This window comes from Talpa europaea (genome assembly GCF_964194135.1).
Source record: "Talpa europaea genome assembly, chromosome: 15".
Classification (NCBI taxonomy): Eukaryota; Metazoa; Chordata; class Mammalia; order Eulipotyphla; family Talpidae; genus Talpa; species Talpa europaea.
Genome location: NC_140083.1, coordinates 35,115,052 through 35,134,493, shown reverse-complemented (window position 1 = coordinate 35,134,493; position 19,442 = coordinate 35,115,052). Strand labels below are relative to the sequence as shown.

At 39.3% G+C, this 19,442-nt stretch overlaps 1 protein-coding gene across 2 annotated transcripts; it reads left to right on the top strand.

The window, feature by feature from the left end:
• The first annotated feature begins 1,384 nt into the window (after positions 1-1,384).
• Positions 1,385-18,589, top strand: YEATS4 (YEATS domain containing 4). 2 transcript variants are annotated; one of them, XM_084255202.1, is made up of 7 exons: positions 1,385-1,724; positions 4,440-4,559; positions 7,364-7,430; positions 7,529-7,623; positions 11,374-11,466; positions 11,556-11,643; positions 18,294-18,589. In XM_084255202.1, the coding sequence occupies exons 1-7, from the start codon at positions 1,674-1,676 to the stop codon at positions 18,461-18,463; spliced, it is 684 nt and encodes a 227-aa protein (XP_084111328.1). In that variant the 5' UTR covers positions 1,385-1,673; the 3' UTR covers positions 18,464-18,589. The 2 variants fall into 2 exon arrangements, with proteins under 2 accessions (XP_084111328.1, XP_084111329.1); XM_084255203.1 differs by lacking the exons at positions 7,364-7,430; positions 7,529-7,623.
• Positions 18,590-19,442: the final 853 nt, after the last annotated feature.

The following is a 19,442-nucleotide window of genomic DNA, read 5'->3' as shown; positions in this document are numbered from 1 at the left end:
TACAATGAGGGGGAAATAATTTTATTTATTTTTTTTAAGATTTATTTATTTATACAAGCACTGGGTACAGTCAGAAGCACGGGAGGGTGAGAAAATTCACCAGAGCCAGAGCGGGAACAGTACAGGCAGACCGACGAAATACACTGCTGAAGGGAGCAATGAGCGCAGCATGAGAGGTCTGCGCGCCATGTGGGACCCTCACCTGCGGCCAGGAATCCAACCGATGCTGCAGAGAGGCTGGGGACAGATTCCCAGCCCAAGGGATCAACCGCTGCGCCACCGCGGGAGGCCCGGGAAATCATTTTAATTTTACCAAGTTTACAAATCCTCAGTGTGGTGAGATAGCTCTGCAAGGTTAGATTAGATATAACCAACCTCCCCATGCCCCCTCTTCACATGCAACCACTTTTTTCTCTTTCAACTTAATATTTTAAATGATTTTAAATCTAATTAATGCTTTTAGGTATTATCAATAGGTTTATATTGCTCCTTTTTTTTTAAAGATTTATTTATGCATACAAGAGCTGGGGTACAGGCCAGAGGTTTGTGTGTGGGGTGGGGTGAGAGGATTACCAGAGACAGAGTGGAGAACAGAACAGGCAGATTGACCAAAGTACACTGCTGAGGGGAGCAGCGGGTGAGGCAGGAGAAGTCTGCTGCTCTATATGAGTAGCTCCCTGGAGGGTCGGGGTTCGAGCTTGTGCTGCAGAGTTGAGGATTGTTTCATAAGTTGCGTCTTAACCCCTTGCACCACCAGGGAGGCCCTATATTGCTCCTTCTTGATGTTTATTTTTGGTTACTAAGTTCCAACTATAGACGTTAAGGATTAAACTCTTTCTTCCACATTTCACATACAGCAAACTTCCCCAAAGCCCATGCTTCCAATGTAAACATATATTTTCTTAAGATTTTTATTTTTTTAATACAAGAACCAGGGTACAGGCCAGAGGTGCGGGAGGGTTAGAGGATTCACGAGAGACAAGAGTGGGGAACAGAACAGGCAGACAGCGTGAACTACACTGCCGAGGAAAGCAGCGGGCCAGACAGGAGAGATCTGCCGCGCCACCTGGGTATCTCCCGGGCCAGCGGGGATCGAACCCGCGCTGCAGAGGCTGCGGACAGCGTAGCGTCACAGAGCAGCGCTGTTCCCGCTGCGCCACTAGGGAGGCCCCGTATCATTTTTTGGTTAGATGGATATGCAGTACTTTATAGAGCCATAACTCAATTACTTTCCTAGACATGATTTCATCTTCCTAGCTGTAACGGCAGCGCGTCCCTAAATTTCCTTAGCTGGGCTGACCACAGGCAGACCGCGGACTGCGAGGTCGCGGAGGACGCCCCAGACTCAACCGCCCTCCCCGCGCGGCGCGGCCCCACGCATGCGCAGACTGCGCGCGCCCGCCCCCGCCCCCGCCCCCGTCGCGCCTGCGCACGCGCCGCCGCCGGCCTCCTTCCGCTCCCTCTCCCCGCGCGCTGCTGAATGGGCTTCCGGGCCGCCTCCCGCCGTGAGGAGTTGGCGGTTCCTCCGCGCCGCTCGCCCCGGCCTCGCCCGCCCTCGGCCAGAAGCGCTCGGTCTGGGCCCGCGCGGGAGGAGCGGGGGCTCTGAGGGGAGCGGCGACCCCGCCGGCCCCGGTGTGTTTCCCTGGCGGCGGCGGCTTCTTCCGTGGGACAATATGTTCAAGAGAATGGCCGAATTTGGGCCTGACTCCGGCGGGAGAGTGAAGGTCAGTGCCCGGCCCGCGCTAGCCCCGGGGCGCTCGCCGCCGCCCCCCTGCGCGGCGTGGGGCGGGCCCGCCGGCCCCTCGCGCCCGCCCTGCTCGGGGTGGAAGCGTCGCTTCAAGGCGGAGAGCGAGGCGAGCTCCCGAGCGAAGAGTCAGTGTTCATTGGGCAGCGTCACCCGTCCATCCGCGCCAAAACAAAGCAAAACAGAAAAACAATCTAACGGCCTGGGGAAAGCTGTACATACATATTTTAATTAAAAAGATTTATTTATGCATACAAGAACTGGGGTACAGGCCAGAGGTGTGGGGGGTGAGAGGATTCACCACAGACAGAGGGGGGAGCAGAACAGGCAGATTGACTGAAACACACTGCTGAGGGGAGCAGCGGGCGAGTCAGGAGAGGTCTGCTGCGCCATGTGGGTAGCTCCCTCGGCGGGGATCATACTCATGCTGCAGTGGCTGTGGACAGCTTCATAGGTTGCATCTTAACCCCTTGCACCACCAGGGAGGCCTGGCCAGCTTCTTTCTTTTCTTTTTTTTTTTTTTTTATAGAGGCATGCTTTATTTATTTGCTTGTTTTGTTTATACATGCACTGGGTACAGTCAGAAGTGCGGGAGGGAGGGTGAGAGAATTCACCAGAGCCAGAGCGGGGAGCAGAGCAGGCAGAAGGACCGAAGTACACTGCTGAGGGGAGCAGCGGGCGGCAGGAGAGGTCTGCGCGCCATGTGGGACCCTCCTCCGTTGGCCGGGGAGCAGCCGGGGATTGAACCGGCGCCGCAGAGGCCGCGCGCAGTTTCTCAACCCAGCGCTCAACCGCTGCGCCACCGGGGAGGCCCGCCAGCTTCTTTCTTATTTAAAGTCAGTATTACAGTAACACAACTGTACCTGACATGTTTGACACAGATGCATTTTCCTACCTCCCTGGTACATTAATTTTTTTTTTTTAAGGATTGATTTATTTATTTGTTTGTTTTGTTTTGTTTATACATACAAGCACTGGGTACAGTAAGAAGCTTGGGAGGGTGAGAGAATTCGCCAGAGCCAGAGCCAGAGCGGGGAGCAGAGCAGGCAGAAGGACCGAAGTACACTGCTGAGGGGAGCAGCGGGCGGCAGGAGAGGTCTGCGCGCCATGTGGGACCCTCCTCTGGTGGCCGGGGAGCAGCCAGGGATTGAACCGTTGCTACAGAGGCTGCGGGCAGCTTCACAACCCAGCGCCACCGCGGAGACCCTGGTACATTAATTTTAAGGCAAGAAGAACCGGTTCATGATAACACCTATGTTTTGCAGAAAGGCGCTTTTTCTCTGAAAGAGAATCATCCACTTGTGCCTACCTAATCTTTGGGTTTGTTTGAGTCCTTATCCATGGCATGTTGTTTTAACATAATTTTAGTTATACTCTAGTAAACTACCTTACCAGTGCTTAAATAGCACATGTCAAGTGGGAGTTCTTCCAAAATTTCAAAAGGTGCTGAAATTTAATGGAGGGTAAAGCATGCCAGGTAAAAATATGAGAAGTTTCATCAATATGTTTCTCTCAACTTTGGGCAAGGTTTTGGACTGAGGAAACTACAAAGAAAGTGTTAAAATATTACATTTTAGAGAAGCTACAGAACTTTCTCTACTTGTAATCTATGTTCTATTTGTAAATTTCAGTCCAAAGAGACTTGAGGTTAGACCTACAAGTCACTTGAGGTTAGACTTTAGGTTAGACTTGAGGTTAGTGACTTGAAGTGGGTGGGTGTGAGTTAATCAAGTTAATCTAGTTAATCTAGTTAACCACTAGAAGTGGGTGTGAGTTAATCAAGTAGAGCCTTATAATTACTTCTTGCTGATGGTTTTGCAGTGTGGCATCATTTTTCAGTTCAGTTAAATTTCATCCAGGTAACAAATCTGTTGATAAATGATGCCCCTTTTCACCAGTGAGGAATTCTGCAAGTTCTTGAAAGAGGTAGCAGCTAGGGGTTAGATTATACATCCACCATGTCAGTGCTGCTTGTACTCATTCTGTCAGGCCTTGAAACAGCTCCATCTGTGCTTGCCACAAAAGTGTCAATAGCATATCCATATTTTTTTTCAGTTTTCATAAAAACTGCTTGCTATCTTCTGACCTAGCTTTAGGCTAAGAGGTGTTCATTTTAATTGCTGATTATTCAGTCACAATGAAAAGTTTTTGCATTTTGTTCATTTTCCTCATTTTTTATTATTGATTAGTTTGGCACAGCACTTTTCATGTGTGTTATGTCTTGCTCTCTGTTCTTCAGGTACATTCTTGAAAAACTGATTTCAAGTTCATGTGCAGCATCCCGTATTTTCTCTTCACTCAATTTATCTCTCCTTTCCATCATAATCTATCAATTACTCATTGCCTTTATATTTGCCAGATGCTGAGAAACATGTATGTACATCTCAGAAGTGAGCACTAATGTAGCAAACAAACCATCACCAGTTTTTACCAAGTTTCAGCTATCAGGTGCCACTCACCAATATTTGAATCCAATTGTGATTAATATTTTTATCTAAATCAATTTTCTAAAAACCCCTTCCTATGCAACATTTTTTAATATTGTGGGTTTTGAGTTTCTGATTAGTTATGGTTTCAGAAGCAAACTCTAGTTTGTTCGACTACCTGCTATTCCTTAAAACAAGCTTTCCAAACTCTCATTCTGTTTATTGGGTAATGACAATAATTGTTGATCTTTAAATTATTTTTCTTTTAGGGGGTTACTATTGTTAAACCAATAGTTTATGGTAATGTTGCTCGGTATTTTGGAAAGAAAAGAGAAGAGGATGGCCACACCCATCAGTGGACAGTCTATGTAAAGCCATACAGAAATGAGGTAGGCACTTAATTTTTCTACAATTTTTAAAATTTGTTTTGCTGGAAGATGAGTTGTAATGTTTTCATAGTACCTTTCTAATCATAAAATTGGTGCATTATACAAATGTTGCAAAGAGTTGCAAGATTAAAGAACTATTATCTTCACATAGTTCTTAATAGAAGTCAAATGTTCCAGAAATATTTTGTCATTAAATTACAGTAGCAAGAGCTATGCTGTCAACACAGTACATCTTCCAAACATCATGTTTCAGTGAGCATAGTATTTAATCAGGTGTTTCAGGAATAGCGATTAATACTTTTGAAGTGATAATTTGGTAGTAAGATTATTTCAGAGAAAATGGAACACATATCTACATAATCTGACTGCTGGTAATTTTAGCTGCTAAACATCTAGTGCCTAGAATGCAGCCATTACATAGTAGGCATTCAGACAGACATTTATTGAATGAATAAACTATTCTTCTACTAAATACTCTTCAAAGTCCATATAAAAACGGGTCTATGAATGTTTGTAGAGACATTATACATAAAAGCTAAAAAGTGGGAACAACCCAAATGTCAATGAACTGATGAATGGATAAATACCATGTGGTATATGTATATAGTGGAATATTATTAGGCAATAAAAAGAAGGAAAATGATGATACCTGCTACTACCATATGCAAGAAATTTAGAACTTGGTAAATGAAGGAAGCCAGAAACAAAAGGCCACATATTATATCATTCCATTTTTATAAAATGCCCAGAATAGGCAAATATATATGTTACAGAACAGAGGAAGAGGTACCCCAGAACCTCAAACTTGCCCACTTTATGTAGATTCTGCCATCCTCGCATCAAGGCAAAACATACTCTAATGCATCAGCCCTTTAATGGAAAGGAACTTGAATACAATTAGTGTGCAACAAAGAAAAGGGGAAGAATAAAGTGTCCAAATCACGCACCCAAAGTTACCCATCCCCTTGTGGGTAAATGTCCAGCCAAACAGGATTGGCCCAAAGCAGGCCTGAGAGCCTGCCATAAGTCTAAAGCACTTTCTAGTGGGTACCCATAGAAGAGGGTCAGAAATAGCCAGACAAGTCTGGAAGGAAAAGAGCAAAATCAAAATCAAGATAAACACTGCTAGTGATAGCCTCCCCACAAGTCTCACCCATGTCTGTTTCAACCAGTCCAGGATCAAAAATCAAGAGCAGCTTCTTCACAAGCCTCTGTTCCATGTGCCTCCTCCAGGTCTCCTTCTGCCTCTCCCTCCTGCTTCCTTCCTTCTCCAGTCTCCTCTATAGCAGCTTTTGTCCCTGCTCAGCTCCACCCTACCCTGGGTGGGGCAGGGAACCTGGAACCTCCCCTTTCTTGGGGACCAACTTGTTATTCATTTATATAGAAAATAGATTTGTGGTTGCCAGGTTTGGGGGTGGGATGGATGAGAGAGTAAAGTACTAATAGGTGTGTGGTTTCTTTTTGTATGATAAAAATGTTCCTTTTAATTATGAGATTGTGTCTGTTGCACAACTCTTTGAATTACTGAAAACCATTGTCTGGTACACATTAAATGGGTGAATTATGTGATATGTGAACTGCATCTCAAATAAACTTTTTTTTTTTTTAAATTCTTTAATGATTACCTTTTGCCCTAATGATGAAGTTAAAACCACCAGAAGACCTGCTATGATCTTTTCTTATTCTGTCTCTGCACAATTATCCTATCTGTGTTTGCCACATTTTCTTCTAATAATAAATTACTCTCAATTTCCCTAGGGAACACTCTTAAATCTCTTCACTCATTCCTTTCTCCCTACTCCATTCCCATGGTCCCCTTAGGTCTTAGTTCAAGTGTTGTTTTTCTCCCCACTACTTTCTTGTCTCCACAAAGTTAGGTGACCCTCTTATGTTCTTGTACCTAATGCCCTCATTTGCAGGTTACATTGAAATGATAATTTTCTTGTCTGCTCCCTTATCTGCAGCAAGATCCTTTGGGCAAGACCCTATTAATTACTATAATAGGGCATCTAATACCACAATATTTGTAGTAACTTCTATATGTGAAGTGAGTGAAAGTATTCCGGAGATAGTTTTCGAAGATGCTTATGAAAACATGCCTCAGAAAAAAATTCTCACAATGCTAAGTGATGAAATCCGATGTTAAGAGGCCATTAGAGTATGATCCCAATTTTTAAAAATAATATATGTAGATAAGCACATAAAGCTCTCCTGAAAGCATGTGATTAATAAACATTACTACTTAGTATGACTTACTCTGTTTTGCATTTTTCTGTAATTGTGTTCTTGAAAGTCACCTTCACCAAGAAAAGCCCTTTAATCTGGCAGAACTAATGAATGTACTCTAAAATAAAGAAAAATAGAAGTTTTATATTTAAAATTTGAGGTTGCATTGTTTAGTGGATCTTAGCTTTATATAATACAATTTTTGCTCTTTGAAGTTGACTGTCAATTTTCTTTGGTCTGTATGTTTTTTTCTATAACATTATTGAAAGTGTACTATTGTTTTTATGGAAAAACAGTGTTCTAGAGTATTGTATATAGATGTATATAAAAATAGCATTTGCAAAACGAATGAATTAGGGACATCTATATGCCTATATTTTATGAATTATGAAAGAATTCACAGGCTTCCTTTGTTTTTAAAATAAAAATCTTCCCAGCTATAATTTATGTTATTAAGAAAATTTGATTCCATAAAATTTGAAGGGAAGTGTATATTATAAAATTAGGTACATACTCTCAGTATATTTTGCTTCTAGTTTACATATGTAGATAGCAGAACTTATTCTTCTGTATTTTAGGATATGTCGGCATATGTGAAGAAAATCCAATTTAAATTACATGAAAGCTATGGCAATCCTTTAAGAGGTACAGTATAGTTTTTTAATTCATAATACACAAATTTGAAAAGAGCTAAGAAACTAAATCAGTAATTTATAATTGGTTTATTTTTCTTTTCTCTTTAGTTGTTACTAAGCCCCCATATGAAATTACTGAAACAGGATGGGGTGAATTTGAAATAATCATCAAAATATTTTTCATTGATCCTAATGAAAGACCTGTGAGTAATGTTAACCTTTGCAAATATAAGTAACATTTTTTTTAGTAATTGTAAAGATAGAATTATAAACAGCTTGTGATATGGTGACATTTTCATTCGGGTATACTTTGTGTAAATTTTGGCATGGTGTTCTTAGCATGAGTTAAGATTTTCCAGTTTAAGTGAGGTGTTTCAAAACTAACCATGTTTTGGGCCTCCCTGGTGGCGCAGCGGTTGAGCGCTGGGTTGCGAAGCTGCCTGCAGCCTCTGCGGTGCCGGTTCAATCCCCGGCTGCTCCCCGGCCACCGGAGGAGGGTCCCACATGGCGCGCAGACCTCTCCTGCTGCCCGCTGCTCCCCTCAGCAGTGTACTTCGGTCCTTCTGCCTGCTCTGCTCCCCGCGCTGGCTCTGGTGGATTCTCTCACCCTCCCGCGCTTCTGACTGTACCCAGTGCATGTATAAACAAAACAAACAAACAAGTAAAATAAATAAATTAATTAAACATGCCTCCATTAAAAAAAAAAAAACAACTAACCATGTTTTAAGCACAGGAAGAAGGAATACAATATGAACATTTATTGGAAAGAATCCATGGAAGTGTAATGATTATTGTGGCAAAGAAGTTTAAGGTTCATTAGTAATATTTGATTATTAGTAATAATTGAATCCATATACTTTCTAAAATGGAAGTATCTAGTTTTTTATCCTTTTTTTGTAGTTGTCTTTTTGCTTTTTCAAGCTGCCATTATACTGGTAACTATATACTTATTCATGAATTCTTATTTATAACCACTGACTTTTTCGTTTTTTGATCTTCACTTATCAGATTGTTGCTAGATAGTGCAAAAAGTTCCTCAGAGTTTTCACTTTGATCCCGAAGCAACTTTGAGATGAAGATATTGAATAAGCTCAGAAAGCAAGTCATATGTTCAAAAACACTCAAATGATTATGACAAAGCTCAAAAGCTCATTTTTTAGCCCAAGTATTTGTGTTCACACCTCAAACTCTTTGTCATTACTATGTTGGGTTTTTTTTTTTTTTTTTTTTTTGGAGTAAAACCACTGAACTTTTTTTTTTTTTTTCTTTTTCCTTTTTTAAACCTTTAAGTTCACAACTGGCATTTATTGGCTAGAATTCTTGGGACTTTAACACTCACCACCATTAATTTTCATCTTGTTAGATACAGTTCATTCCTGTAACACCAAACATCTACACCTTTATTATTAGATTACATTTTTTTAAACCTAAAAATATATTTTTAAAGGAGTTGAATATCACTGGTTCAGCGGTTCAGAGAATTTTTGTTTTTAACTGCCTACATCAGACTCAACCCCTTTGAGCCACCAGAGAGGCCCGGCATGTGAAATTTTTCATTGACTGTATCTGCATGAATGTCTTTGGGAATCTGATTATTAAATTTAGAGAAGGGGGTCTCCCTGGTGGCGCAGGGGGTTAAGCACAGCACTGTGAAGCTGTCCACAGCCTCTGCAGAATAAGTTCGATCCCCAGCCAGCCAGGGAGCTACCCACATGGTACAGTAGACCTCTCCTGCCTCCCTTGCTGCTTCCCTCAGTAGTATATTTCAGTCAGTCTGCCTGTTCTGCTCCCCACTCTGTCTCTGGTGAATCTTTTGTGTTTTTTTTTTAATTAATTAATTTATTTATACAAGCACTGGGTACAGTCAGAAGCGCGGGAGGGTGAGAGAATTCACCAGAGCCAGAGCGGGGAGCAGAGCAGGCAGAAGGACCAAAGTACACTGCTGAGGGGAGCAGTGGGCGGCAGGAGAGGTCTGCGCGCCATGAGGGACCCTCCTCCAGTGGCCGGGGAGCAGCCTGGGATCGAACCAGCACTGCAGAGGCTGCGGGCAGCTTCGCAACATAGTGCTCAACCGCTGCGCCACCGGGGAGGCCCTCTGGTGAATCTTCTCACCCCCCACACCTCTGGCCTGTACCCTAGTTCTTGTATGCATAAATAAATAAATCTTTAACAAAAAAATAAAAATAAATATAGAGGATAGGTTTATAATTTTAAGTTTTAGTTTTTAATAAAAGTCAGATATGCACAGTTTGTTTTTAATTACAAGTCTCACGTTTCCTAGGACTGCCATAATAGTATCACATATTTGACTTAAAGAAGTTTTTTCTTATGGTTCCGTAGGCTAGTTTTGGAGGCTAGAAGTCCAGACTCAGGATGTTAACCATATCTCTACCCTTTCCTTGTTCCTTAAAATTCTTGTAGCCCCAGGTATTCCTTGAGTTGTGAAAGCCTAATCCAGTCTCTGCCTCCATCTCACGTGATCTCTCTCCCATCTCTGTTACTCTTATGAAGACACAAGTCTTACTGGATGACTTCATCTTAACTTGATTGCATCTGCAAAGGTGCTATTGCTAAATAAGATCACATTTTGCTGGAGGAATTTCTTCAGAAAAGATTCCTGAGAAATAAACTTTTGGAGCCATTGCTTTCTGAAAATACATTTTCACTTCATGCTCGATTATTTGGGTGAAAACTGTAGTTCCACAGGAGGATACACTCGCATATCTAAGAGTGAAGGGAGATGAAGGGAAGGTAACAGGCCCTGCATTCTTGATTTCTGTATCTGCTCAGTTTGAGTTTGGAATCTCTCAGCCTCCACTAGATGTGCTGGCTCCACTTCTGATGCGTTTTCTTCCTTAATTTTCAGGTTGTGGATTTCTCTATGGTTTATCTATCTGTGTAGTCTCATGTGTTTTTTGTTTATTTCAGAAATTTGTCAGGCTGTCTGCTTTAAGTATAGCATGTCATGCATGTTCCTTATAATGATTTTTGTTAACTTTGTGGAAAATTCATTGAGGCATGTGAGTTAGTTTCTACAACTTCAACCTGCAGTCTGATGTTTTGCCAGCGAGGCTTATTTTTTATTTTGCTCGATCACACACTGAGCTGCAAAGCTTTTCTTACTATAACTGTTTTTAAGTCTTTTGAGGACATGTTTCTCTTGCCAAAGTGAATTATCACTGACTTTGTTTATCATGTTACTTACAGATCATTAAAGAAATTATATCTTGCCTTCACTGTTTTAATGTTGGTCATCCCTTTTGTATTTTTTAAGATTTTTTTTTTTATTTATTCATGCATACAAAAACTGGGGTGTAGGCCAGCGGTGCAGGGGGTGAGAGAATTCTCCAGAGACAGACTGAGCAGCAGAACAAGCAGATCTACTGAAATACACTGCAAAAGGGAAAACGGGCAAGACCGGAGAAGTCTGTTGCACCATGTGGGTCAGCTCCCTGGTCTGGATTGAACTCATGCTGCAGTGGCTGGCCATAGCTTGATAATGCTGAGACTTTAACCCCTGCACCACCAAGGAGGCCCCTGGTCATACTATTTTAAAAAATCAAATCTGTTTTCTCCCATAGTAAGTTTATAAACTTTAATCTTCACAGAAAACTGTCACAAACTAATCTATTTGCAGCATGTAAGTAAAAGTTCATGTCTTAGTGTTTTCTTGATTTAATTTCCATAGCTGCATCTTGTGTTATTTTTATGTATAACTCACTAGAGATGCTTTAACAGATCCTTACTTACTCTCTTTAAAATATTTACATTAAATACATAATAATGGATGATGATATCTCATAGGAAATAAAAGTACAGGGAGTTTGGGAGATTTGCCAAATTAAGTTGTAGTTGAGATTCTACTTATCCCAGTCTCTCACTTACAGAAATAACACTTGTCTCACAGTGATGATGAGAACCATTCCACAGATATGTTTGTTTTTATTTCACAGGTAACCCTATATCATTTACTAAAGCTGTTTCAATCAGACACCAATGCAATGCTGGGAAAAAAGACAGTGGTTTCAGAATTCTATGATGAAATGGTAAGACGATCTTACAATGAGAGTTTTGAAATCTTACTAATTTGTAGAACTTTGGAGTTACTGGGCTTTTTTTCATTCTATGCCATTAGATTTTTCAAGACCCAACAGCAATGATGCAGCAATTATTAACAACATCTCGTCAGCTCACATTAGGAGCCTATAAGCATGAAACAGAATGTAAGTGCATGAATTCATAATTATTCCTGAAAAATAATTTTTTTGTAATGGTGAAAAGATTGTACCATTAGTGACTATTAATTTTTTAAAATAATATAAATAGGTAATTTTTTTAGGAGTTAAAAAACAAAATTATATGTTAGTATAGAACATGTAAGAAGCATGTTTTAGTTGTATCCAAGGTAGACCTACTTTTAAGTAACAGACAGGCTCTTATACATCCTCTGAAATACCTTTTGTCTTCTTTTACCCAGTAACATTTAAGCAAAACTTTTTATTAAAAGAGCTCCTTTCAGCATTTCTTATAGGAGAGATTTGAATATGTCAGCCAGTGAACCTCTGGAGTCACCAGCTGGAAGATCCTTCTGGTTATGGGTAGCCCCAGAGTCCCAGGTATTAAACTGTGCTGCCAGGTTTTTTTTTTTTTTTGGCTGATTTATTAATAAATTAATAAAATTAATGAAATGTAGGAGTTCTTTATCAAAGAGATTGAACCTGAAATTTTAAAAAGAACCAAACAAATTCTGGAGCTAAAGCATTAATGAGATGAAAAATGCATTAGAAAGGACAGTAAGAATAGTGCTATCCAGACAGGAGAGACCAAAAACTTGAGCTCTAGTGCCACCTTCTGGAATACAAAAGACTTTTTAATTGCCTGCATGTTGAACTGTTAGATTCGAATTCTTAATTAAATAAGGTGTCTGCTATTTCAGATGTGAAAATAGGGCATATCATCGAATACTATGAAAAACAATGTGGTGTCACAAAAAGAAAATGATGATTCTTACAGCACTCAAACTTAAAGGCAGAGAGTATTGCAATGTAACTGATAAAGAATTAAAAATAGCTGTTATGAAGAAATGCAGTGAGTTATACAGAACTCAGAAAGGCAGTACTGTACTTAGGAATAAAATGAATGAAACGTGAGAGTTCTTTATCAAAGAGATTGAAGCTGAAATTTTAAAAAGAACCAAACAAATTCTGGAGCTAAAGCATTAATGAGATGAAAAATGCATTAGAAAGGACAGAAAGAATAGTGATTAGGAGGTTAGAAACTTAAGATGTTAGAAGAAGTCACATTAAAAGAAGGACACACAGTGGGCCTCCCCTGGTGGCTCAGCAGTTGAGTGCTGGGCTGCAAAGCTGCCCGCAGTCTCTGCAGCGCCAGTTTACCCCTGGCTACGGGTGAGGGTCCCACATGACGCGCAGACCTCTCCTGCCTTGCCCCTCAGCAGTGTAGTTCATCGGTCTGCCTTTTCTGTTCCCCGCTCTGGCTCTGGTGAATTCTCTCACCCACCCGCGCTTCTGACTGTACCTAGTGCTTGTATAAATAAATAAGTCTTTTAAAAAAAAAAAAAAAAAAAGGAACACATGGGCCTCCCAGGTGGCGCAGCAGGTTGAGTGCAGTGTTGTGAAGCGGTCCACAGCCTCTGCAGCACTGGTTTGATTCCCTGCCGGCTGATTCCCTGCCGGCCGGGGAGATGCCCACTGGCGCGGCACTCTCCTGTCTCGCCACTCTCCTGTCTCGCCCACTGCTCCCCTCGGAAGTGCTTTTGTTCTGTCTGCCTGTTCTGCTCCCCACCCTGTCTCTGGTGAATCCTCTCACGCTCCTGCACCTCTGGCCTGTACCCCAGCTCTTGTATAAATAAATAAAATATTTTTAAAAAACATAAAAAAGGACACGCATGGGCCTCCCTGGTGGCTCAAGGAGTTAAGACACAACCTATGAATCTGTCCGCAGCCTCTGCAGCATGAGTTCGATCCACAGCTGGCCAGGGAACAGACCACATGGTGCAGCAGACCTCTTCTGACTCACCTGCTACTCCCCTCAGCAGAGTACTTTGGTCAGTCTGCCTGTTCTGTTCCCCACTCTGTCTCTGATGAATGCTCTCATCCCCCATACTTCTGGCCTGTACCCCAGCTCTTGTATGCATAAATAAATAAATCTTTTTTTTAAAAAAGGACACACATGATTATATTAAAAAAAGTTCTGCATTTTGAAAGGGCAAAGAAGAAAAATTAATTTGTAGAAATGTGGCAAGGAATAAATGTGTTTATATATTTGGAAACCCTAAGTAGGTAAGTAAAATAGAAAAAAAATTAAACTTTAGTGGGTAAATGAACAAAAGACACGGACAGAGAAATGAAAGAAGAGATGTCCAGTAAATAAAATGGGAAGATATTTGGCCCTGCTAGCAATTTTATTTATTTTTTAATTATTGGTTGAGGTAATGTTGGTTTACAGCGCTCTATGTTTTTGGCAATATAGGTTCACATTTCTACAGATGTCTCACACCACTTCTACCACCAAACTCCAATAATCTTCCACCATAGTTCATTGGGTATCCACATATAACTGAAATGATCTGGTATTTGTCTTTCGCATTTTAACTTGTTTCACGTGTGCTAGTAATTTTTTAAATGTAAATAAAACAGTAACGGGTGACCATATTTGTATTAAATTAACAGAAGGAATCTATGCAGTAGTTATACTTTTAAGGATCTGACGAACCTTACAGTTTCATGAATTATTTCTATGAATATAAACTGTGTTAGCCTTTTAAGAAAGCAATTTGGGAATACTAGTCAAAGACCTAAAAAATACAGGTACACATTTATCAATCTGAGGGCGTTTTACTGAATATTTGGTGATAATAAAATATGAGATTTACTGAGTGTGTACTGTTTGTACTTTCCTGAAACTGTACTTGTATGAATTCACTTAAATCTATAATAACTTTATTTCTGAATGGAAACTGAAGCACAGGGATGTTAAGAAGCTTGCCCTGGTTATCATGGTAGAGCCAGGACTTGATTCCAGGTGGTTCCCAGGTGGAACTCATGCTCTAAAAACTTAATAATAAACAGTAATATTCAGGATCGTGGTTTCTCATAAGGATGCATATTAAATGTTTATACAGCCATTTATACTGCAAAGCTTTGGAAATTTACTTAAATACTAATGATCTAGGTTTTAATAATAATAACTGCTTCTACAAAGAGTTACATAGTATTGAATATTTGAGAACTTACTATGTACAAGGCAAGTACTTTACAATCTTTTTTAAAGATTTATTAATTTGTGTACACAAGAACTTGGGTACAAGCCAGAGGTGTGGGGTGAGAGGATTCACCAAAGACAGAGTGGGGAACAGAACAGGCAGACTGAAATACACTGCTGAGGGGAGCAATGGGCAAGGCAAGAGAGCTCTGCTGCGCCATGTGGGTCACCTCCCTGGGTGGTGATGGAACTCATGCTGCAGTGGCTGTGGATAGCTTCATGGTGGTGAAACTTAACCCCTTGCACCACCAGGGAGGCCCAAGTGCTTTACATTTCTTAACTTACTAAATACCCATAACAAACTTAGGAGGAAAGTATTACTATTAGCCCTGCTTTATAGGTAAAGACAAAAAAAGAATATATTGGATAACTTGCCTAATTTAAACTACAGAGTCTGTGCTCTTAATAGTCTGCTCTGTCTCTGTGTAAAAGTCTTAGCAGTCTGTGTTCCTAACCAGTAAGTAACATTTGCTCACAAAAATAATTCTTCTTTGGATTGATTCATTGTAAATTGGGCTTCACTTTACAATTGTTTTTGAAAATTGGGCTTCACTTTACAATTGTTTTGAAAATCAAAAACAATTTTTTTTTTCTTTTCTGTATAAGCATTTAATATACAGGTAGGAGAAAACTAGAACAAGCTAAACAAAGTTTTGAAGTATCTTCCCCTAGGATTTCATTGCTAATTAACTTGGTCATCTTCCAAATATACCATACCCTTTACAGTCTTACAATTTGTCAAAAATGAAGTGTAAGGACAAAATCAAATAACAAGAATCTATCTATACATTGAATACTGTCCTTCTGGCAAATGATTTCTGGCAAATGAGTTAAATCAGGTTTGCCTGACTGAATTTAAAATTATCACATATAGTCATACAGAACCCCTAGTTTCCCAAATGTATACGTGCTGTTCCACGGCCTGCTACATCCGCTTCATCTCCTTCTTAATTTCTTTCTCATTCTTTAAAACTCAGTTCAGGTATTACTACTGCCGAGAAGCCTTCCTTGATACCCACACACCCTTTTCCCTTGGTATGAGTCCAGTCCGAGTTGTAGGTTCCTAAGATTACCTCATGATATCGTACTCATTTTTCTTTTATTCTTCTTTCCATAGTATCTAAAAGTAAATATCATTTAGTTTATGTTTTTCAATTAATATGGGGAAAGAAGCAAGGGAATAGAAATTCTGCATAGTAAAAAGTGCTGTAAACAGTGTCTAAAAACATATCAACTATGAAAAATCCACTTTAACACAAATGACTAGCTTATAAAGAGCTCCTATACATCAATAAGAAAGACAAATAATTCAGTAGTAAAATGAACAAAACAAAACAATCAAAAGGAAAGGAAGAAATGTACCTTAAATATATAAAAAGGCTAGTCAGCTTCAATAATAATAAGAGAAATATAAAGTAAAACTACTCTGAAATACCATGTTTTACCTTTCTGATGAACTAAAACCCAAAAGTTCGTGCAACAGGAAAACAAACTAGTGGGGTTATGAACTAGTAGAACCTTTAAGAGTAACTTGGCATTCTTCCAAAACTATAAATTCATGTTCTCCAACTTTACATTTTACTTACAGGAATTTATTCTGCAAGTATACTGAGATACACAACACTACATTATAGCATTGTTTATAACAGGAAAAAAAATTAAAATATTCTGAATGTACATCAAAGGGGATAGATTAATGAATTATGTATGTCCACTGAGCGAGGTCCTCTCTAGCCAACCAAAGAGTAAGACAGCTCTGTGATAGGGAATGAGCTTTCAGATAAAATGTTTAGTGAAACAGCAGGATGCAGAACTCTGTATAGTGTGAAATTACGTGTGTTGGGGTGAGGGGAAGAAATCACACTTAGGTGTATACTTTTCTGTGAACAGATTATTTCTGGAAAGATACGAAAGAAACCTAACAGTGATTATCTCTGGAAAGAAATACTGGTCAATGGTGTGGGAGTCGGGGGACAGGAAACATGTTTTCTCTATGTTCTTCAGCCTTTTAATCTTGTATGTACTTCCTATTTTTTTTAATATTTATTTATTTATTCATACAAGCACGGGGTACAGTCAGAAGCGCAGGAGGGTGAGAGAATTCACCAGAGCCAGAGCAGGGAACAGAACAGGCAGACGGACGAAATACACTGCTGAGGGGAGCAGCGGGCCGCAGGAGAGGTCTGCGCGCCATGTACTTCCTATTTTTAAAAATAATAAGAAAATAAAAGCAATGAAAGAAATTACAAAGATAGATGTGGATTGTTTGGGCAATATAAAAATATACCTGTGTTACAAAGTACACCACAAAAAGTCACCAGCAGTGAACAAATAAGAAAAGTCCTCATTAATGTTTATTGCATGTTCTTTATGTACTAGGTTCTTAACATATATTAATCCTCTGAGAAATACAAAGTTGTGACATTACCATGTAGAAAAAGAGATTGAAGAAGACTTAAAGTAATCAGCTAATAGGGCGCTAAGGATATATTTGAACTCGTGTTTCTAATATCAAAGGTTTAGTTTTTTGGTTGTTTTTTTTTTAAAGATTATTTTTGTATACAAGAACTGGGGTACAGGCCAAAGGTGCAGGGAGTGAGAGGATTCACCAGAGACAGAGTGGGGAACAGAACAGGCAGACTGACTGAAATACACTGCTGAGGGGAGCAGTGGGCAAGTCAGGAGAGATCTGCTGCACCATGCGGGCAGCTCCCAGGCCAGGGATTTGAACTATGCTTCAATGGCTGCAGACAGCATCATAGGTTGCGTCCTAACCCCTTGTGCCATCAGGGAGGCCCAGTTTTGTTTGTTTTTTTAACCAAACCAGGCTTCTTCCAATTAGCAAAAGCACAACTATGCTTTTAGTAGTCATCCGCAGTTATCGGAAGTATCCACAAGACAGAAATATTGAATGAAAATAGTCATTTTTAAAAAGATAGTGCTACACTATCTGAACAGACTGTTCAAAATATGTAGCCTACTTTGTAGTGATTATATTTTTGTTAGTTATTTGTTGTATAGGCACAATATAGAATGCTTTACATATCATTTAATGTTCTTATATACCAGGCAGTATTCTAGATACTTTATATACATTAATTCACTTGAATCTTATTAACAAATAATATTATTAGGTGTTTTCTGTTATCTATTTCATAAATGAGGAAATAGGGATAGAAGTGACTTAGAGTGTCACAGCTGATAAATGGTAGATCTGATTTCAAATCTAGATTTCTATTGCTAGCTTTTAATACTATAATTATTTATTAGCTGAATATCTCTTGGATTGTATGCCCCCTTGTTTCTAAGCTAATATGTATATGGAGAGAAACTAGGGTGCTATATCTTTAAATCTTAATTGTGAGTTAAAATATTAGCGACCAGAATTTCTTTCTTAGTTGTTGAAAACATCTTAGATGCTCTCTTGGGAGTTCAAGCTTTTTTACCCCTCCCCCCCATGTTTAATATTATTTATGTTTATATTTCATCATGGAAACATTGACATAAGGTAATGCTATATTTGTTGCTCTCTGACATATCTTCAACCTGTGATAAAAATGAAATTATTCAATAAATTTATTTTCCTTAGTTGCAGAACTTGAAGTGAAAACCAGAGAAAAATTAGAAGCTGCAAAAAAGAAAACAAGCTTTGAAATTGCAGAACTTAAGGAGAGATTAAAAGCAAGTCGTGAAACTATAAATTGTTTAAAAAATGAAATTAGAAAACTTGAAGAAGATGATCAGACAAAAGAGATTTAAACAATTCTGAAGCGATCTTGACAGTCAGCTAAACTGAAATCAAGGTGAATTTTAAAGGCGAAATGGACTGCAAATGCTGTGTTTCTTAGAGGAACTGTATCTGTAGTTGTTGACCATAAATTTCTGGCAATGGGGTCAAAGTATTTATACTTTTCAGGCAGTCTTTAATGTGAGATGTATGTATAATGAATGAATGCCATATAGGCATTTTATCAACCCATTTTAGGGTAATTCTATGATGTTAAGCACAATTAAATTTTTTTTATTCCATTGCATATGTAGCTTGTGCTTTTGACAGACATTGGAAGTACTCGTATAACTTGGACAAATTTTGTACTTACCAAGTATTTAGAATTAGTTGTAAAATTAATGTGTATATTTAATTTTTTAAGTTCTTACCTGACCCTATCCTTTTTTGTATATGATATGCTCAGTAAGTACTCAATAAATGTAACTTACAGATTGTGTTTCTGCTGCTTCATGTATTTCTTCCTCTTTGAAGCATCTGGGGCCCTCATCTAACAATTAATATATCTCCATACTATTGTGACCAAACATCTCTTATTGTAATGTACAGAAGCACTTCGATGGCAAAGATCATATCTTAGCTTTGTTCTGCCTAACTATCACAGTGTCACTAGTTTTTGCATGGAAAAATATTTAATCTCTCATGAATGTTCCAAAGATATATAGAGGGCAGGTATCCATCAGCTTTACCTACCACTGCTACTTTCTCTACTGTTCCTCAGCCTCTCCTGTTCAGCTTCGTATGGTGAGCCCTCTACTTTTAAACTCATCACATTTGAATACTCTGTAATGTTTAATCTAGCCAGGTAGGTTGAACCACTTGGCAACCTCGGGACAATAATACATAGGAAGGTATTTTGGAAAACATCCAGTATTTTTTTTGTTTTTTTAAAGATTTATTTATTCATGCATACAAGAACCGGGGTACAGGCCAGATGTGTGGGAGGGTGAA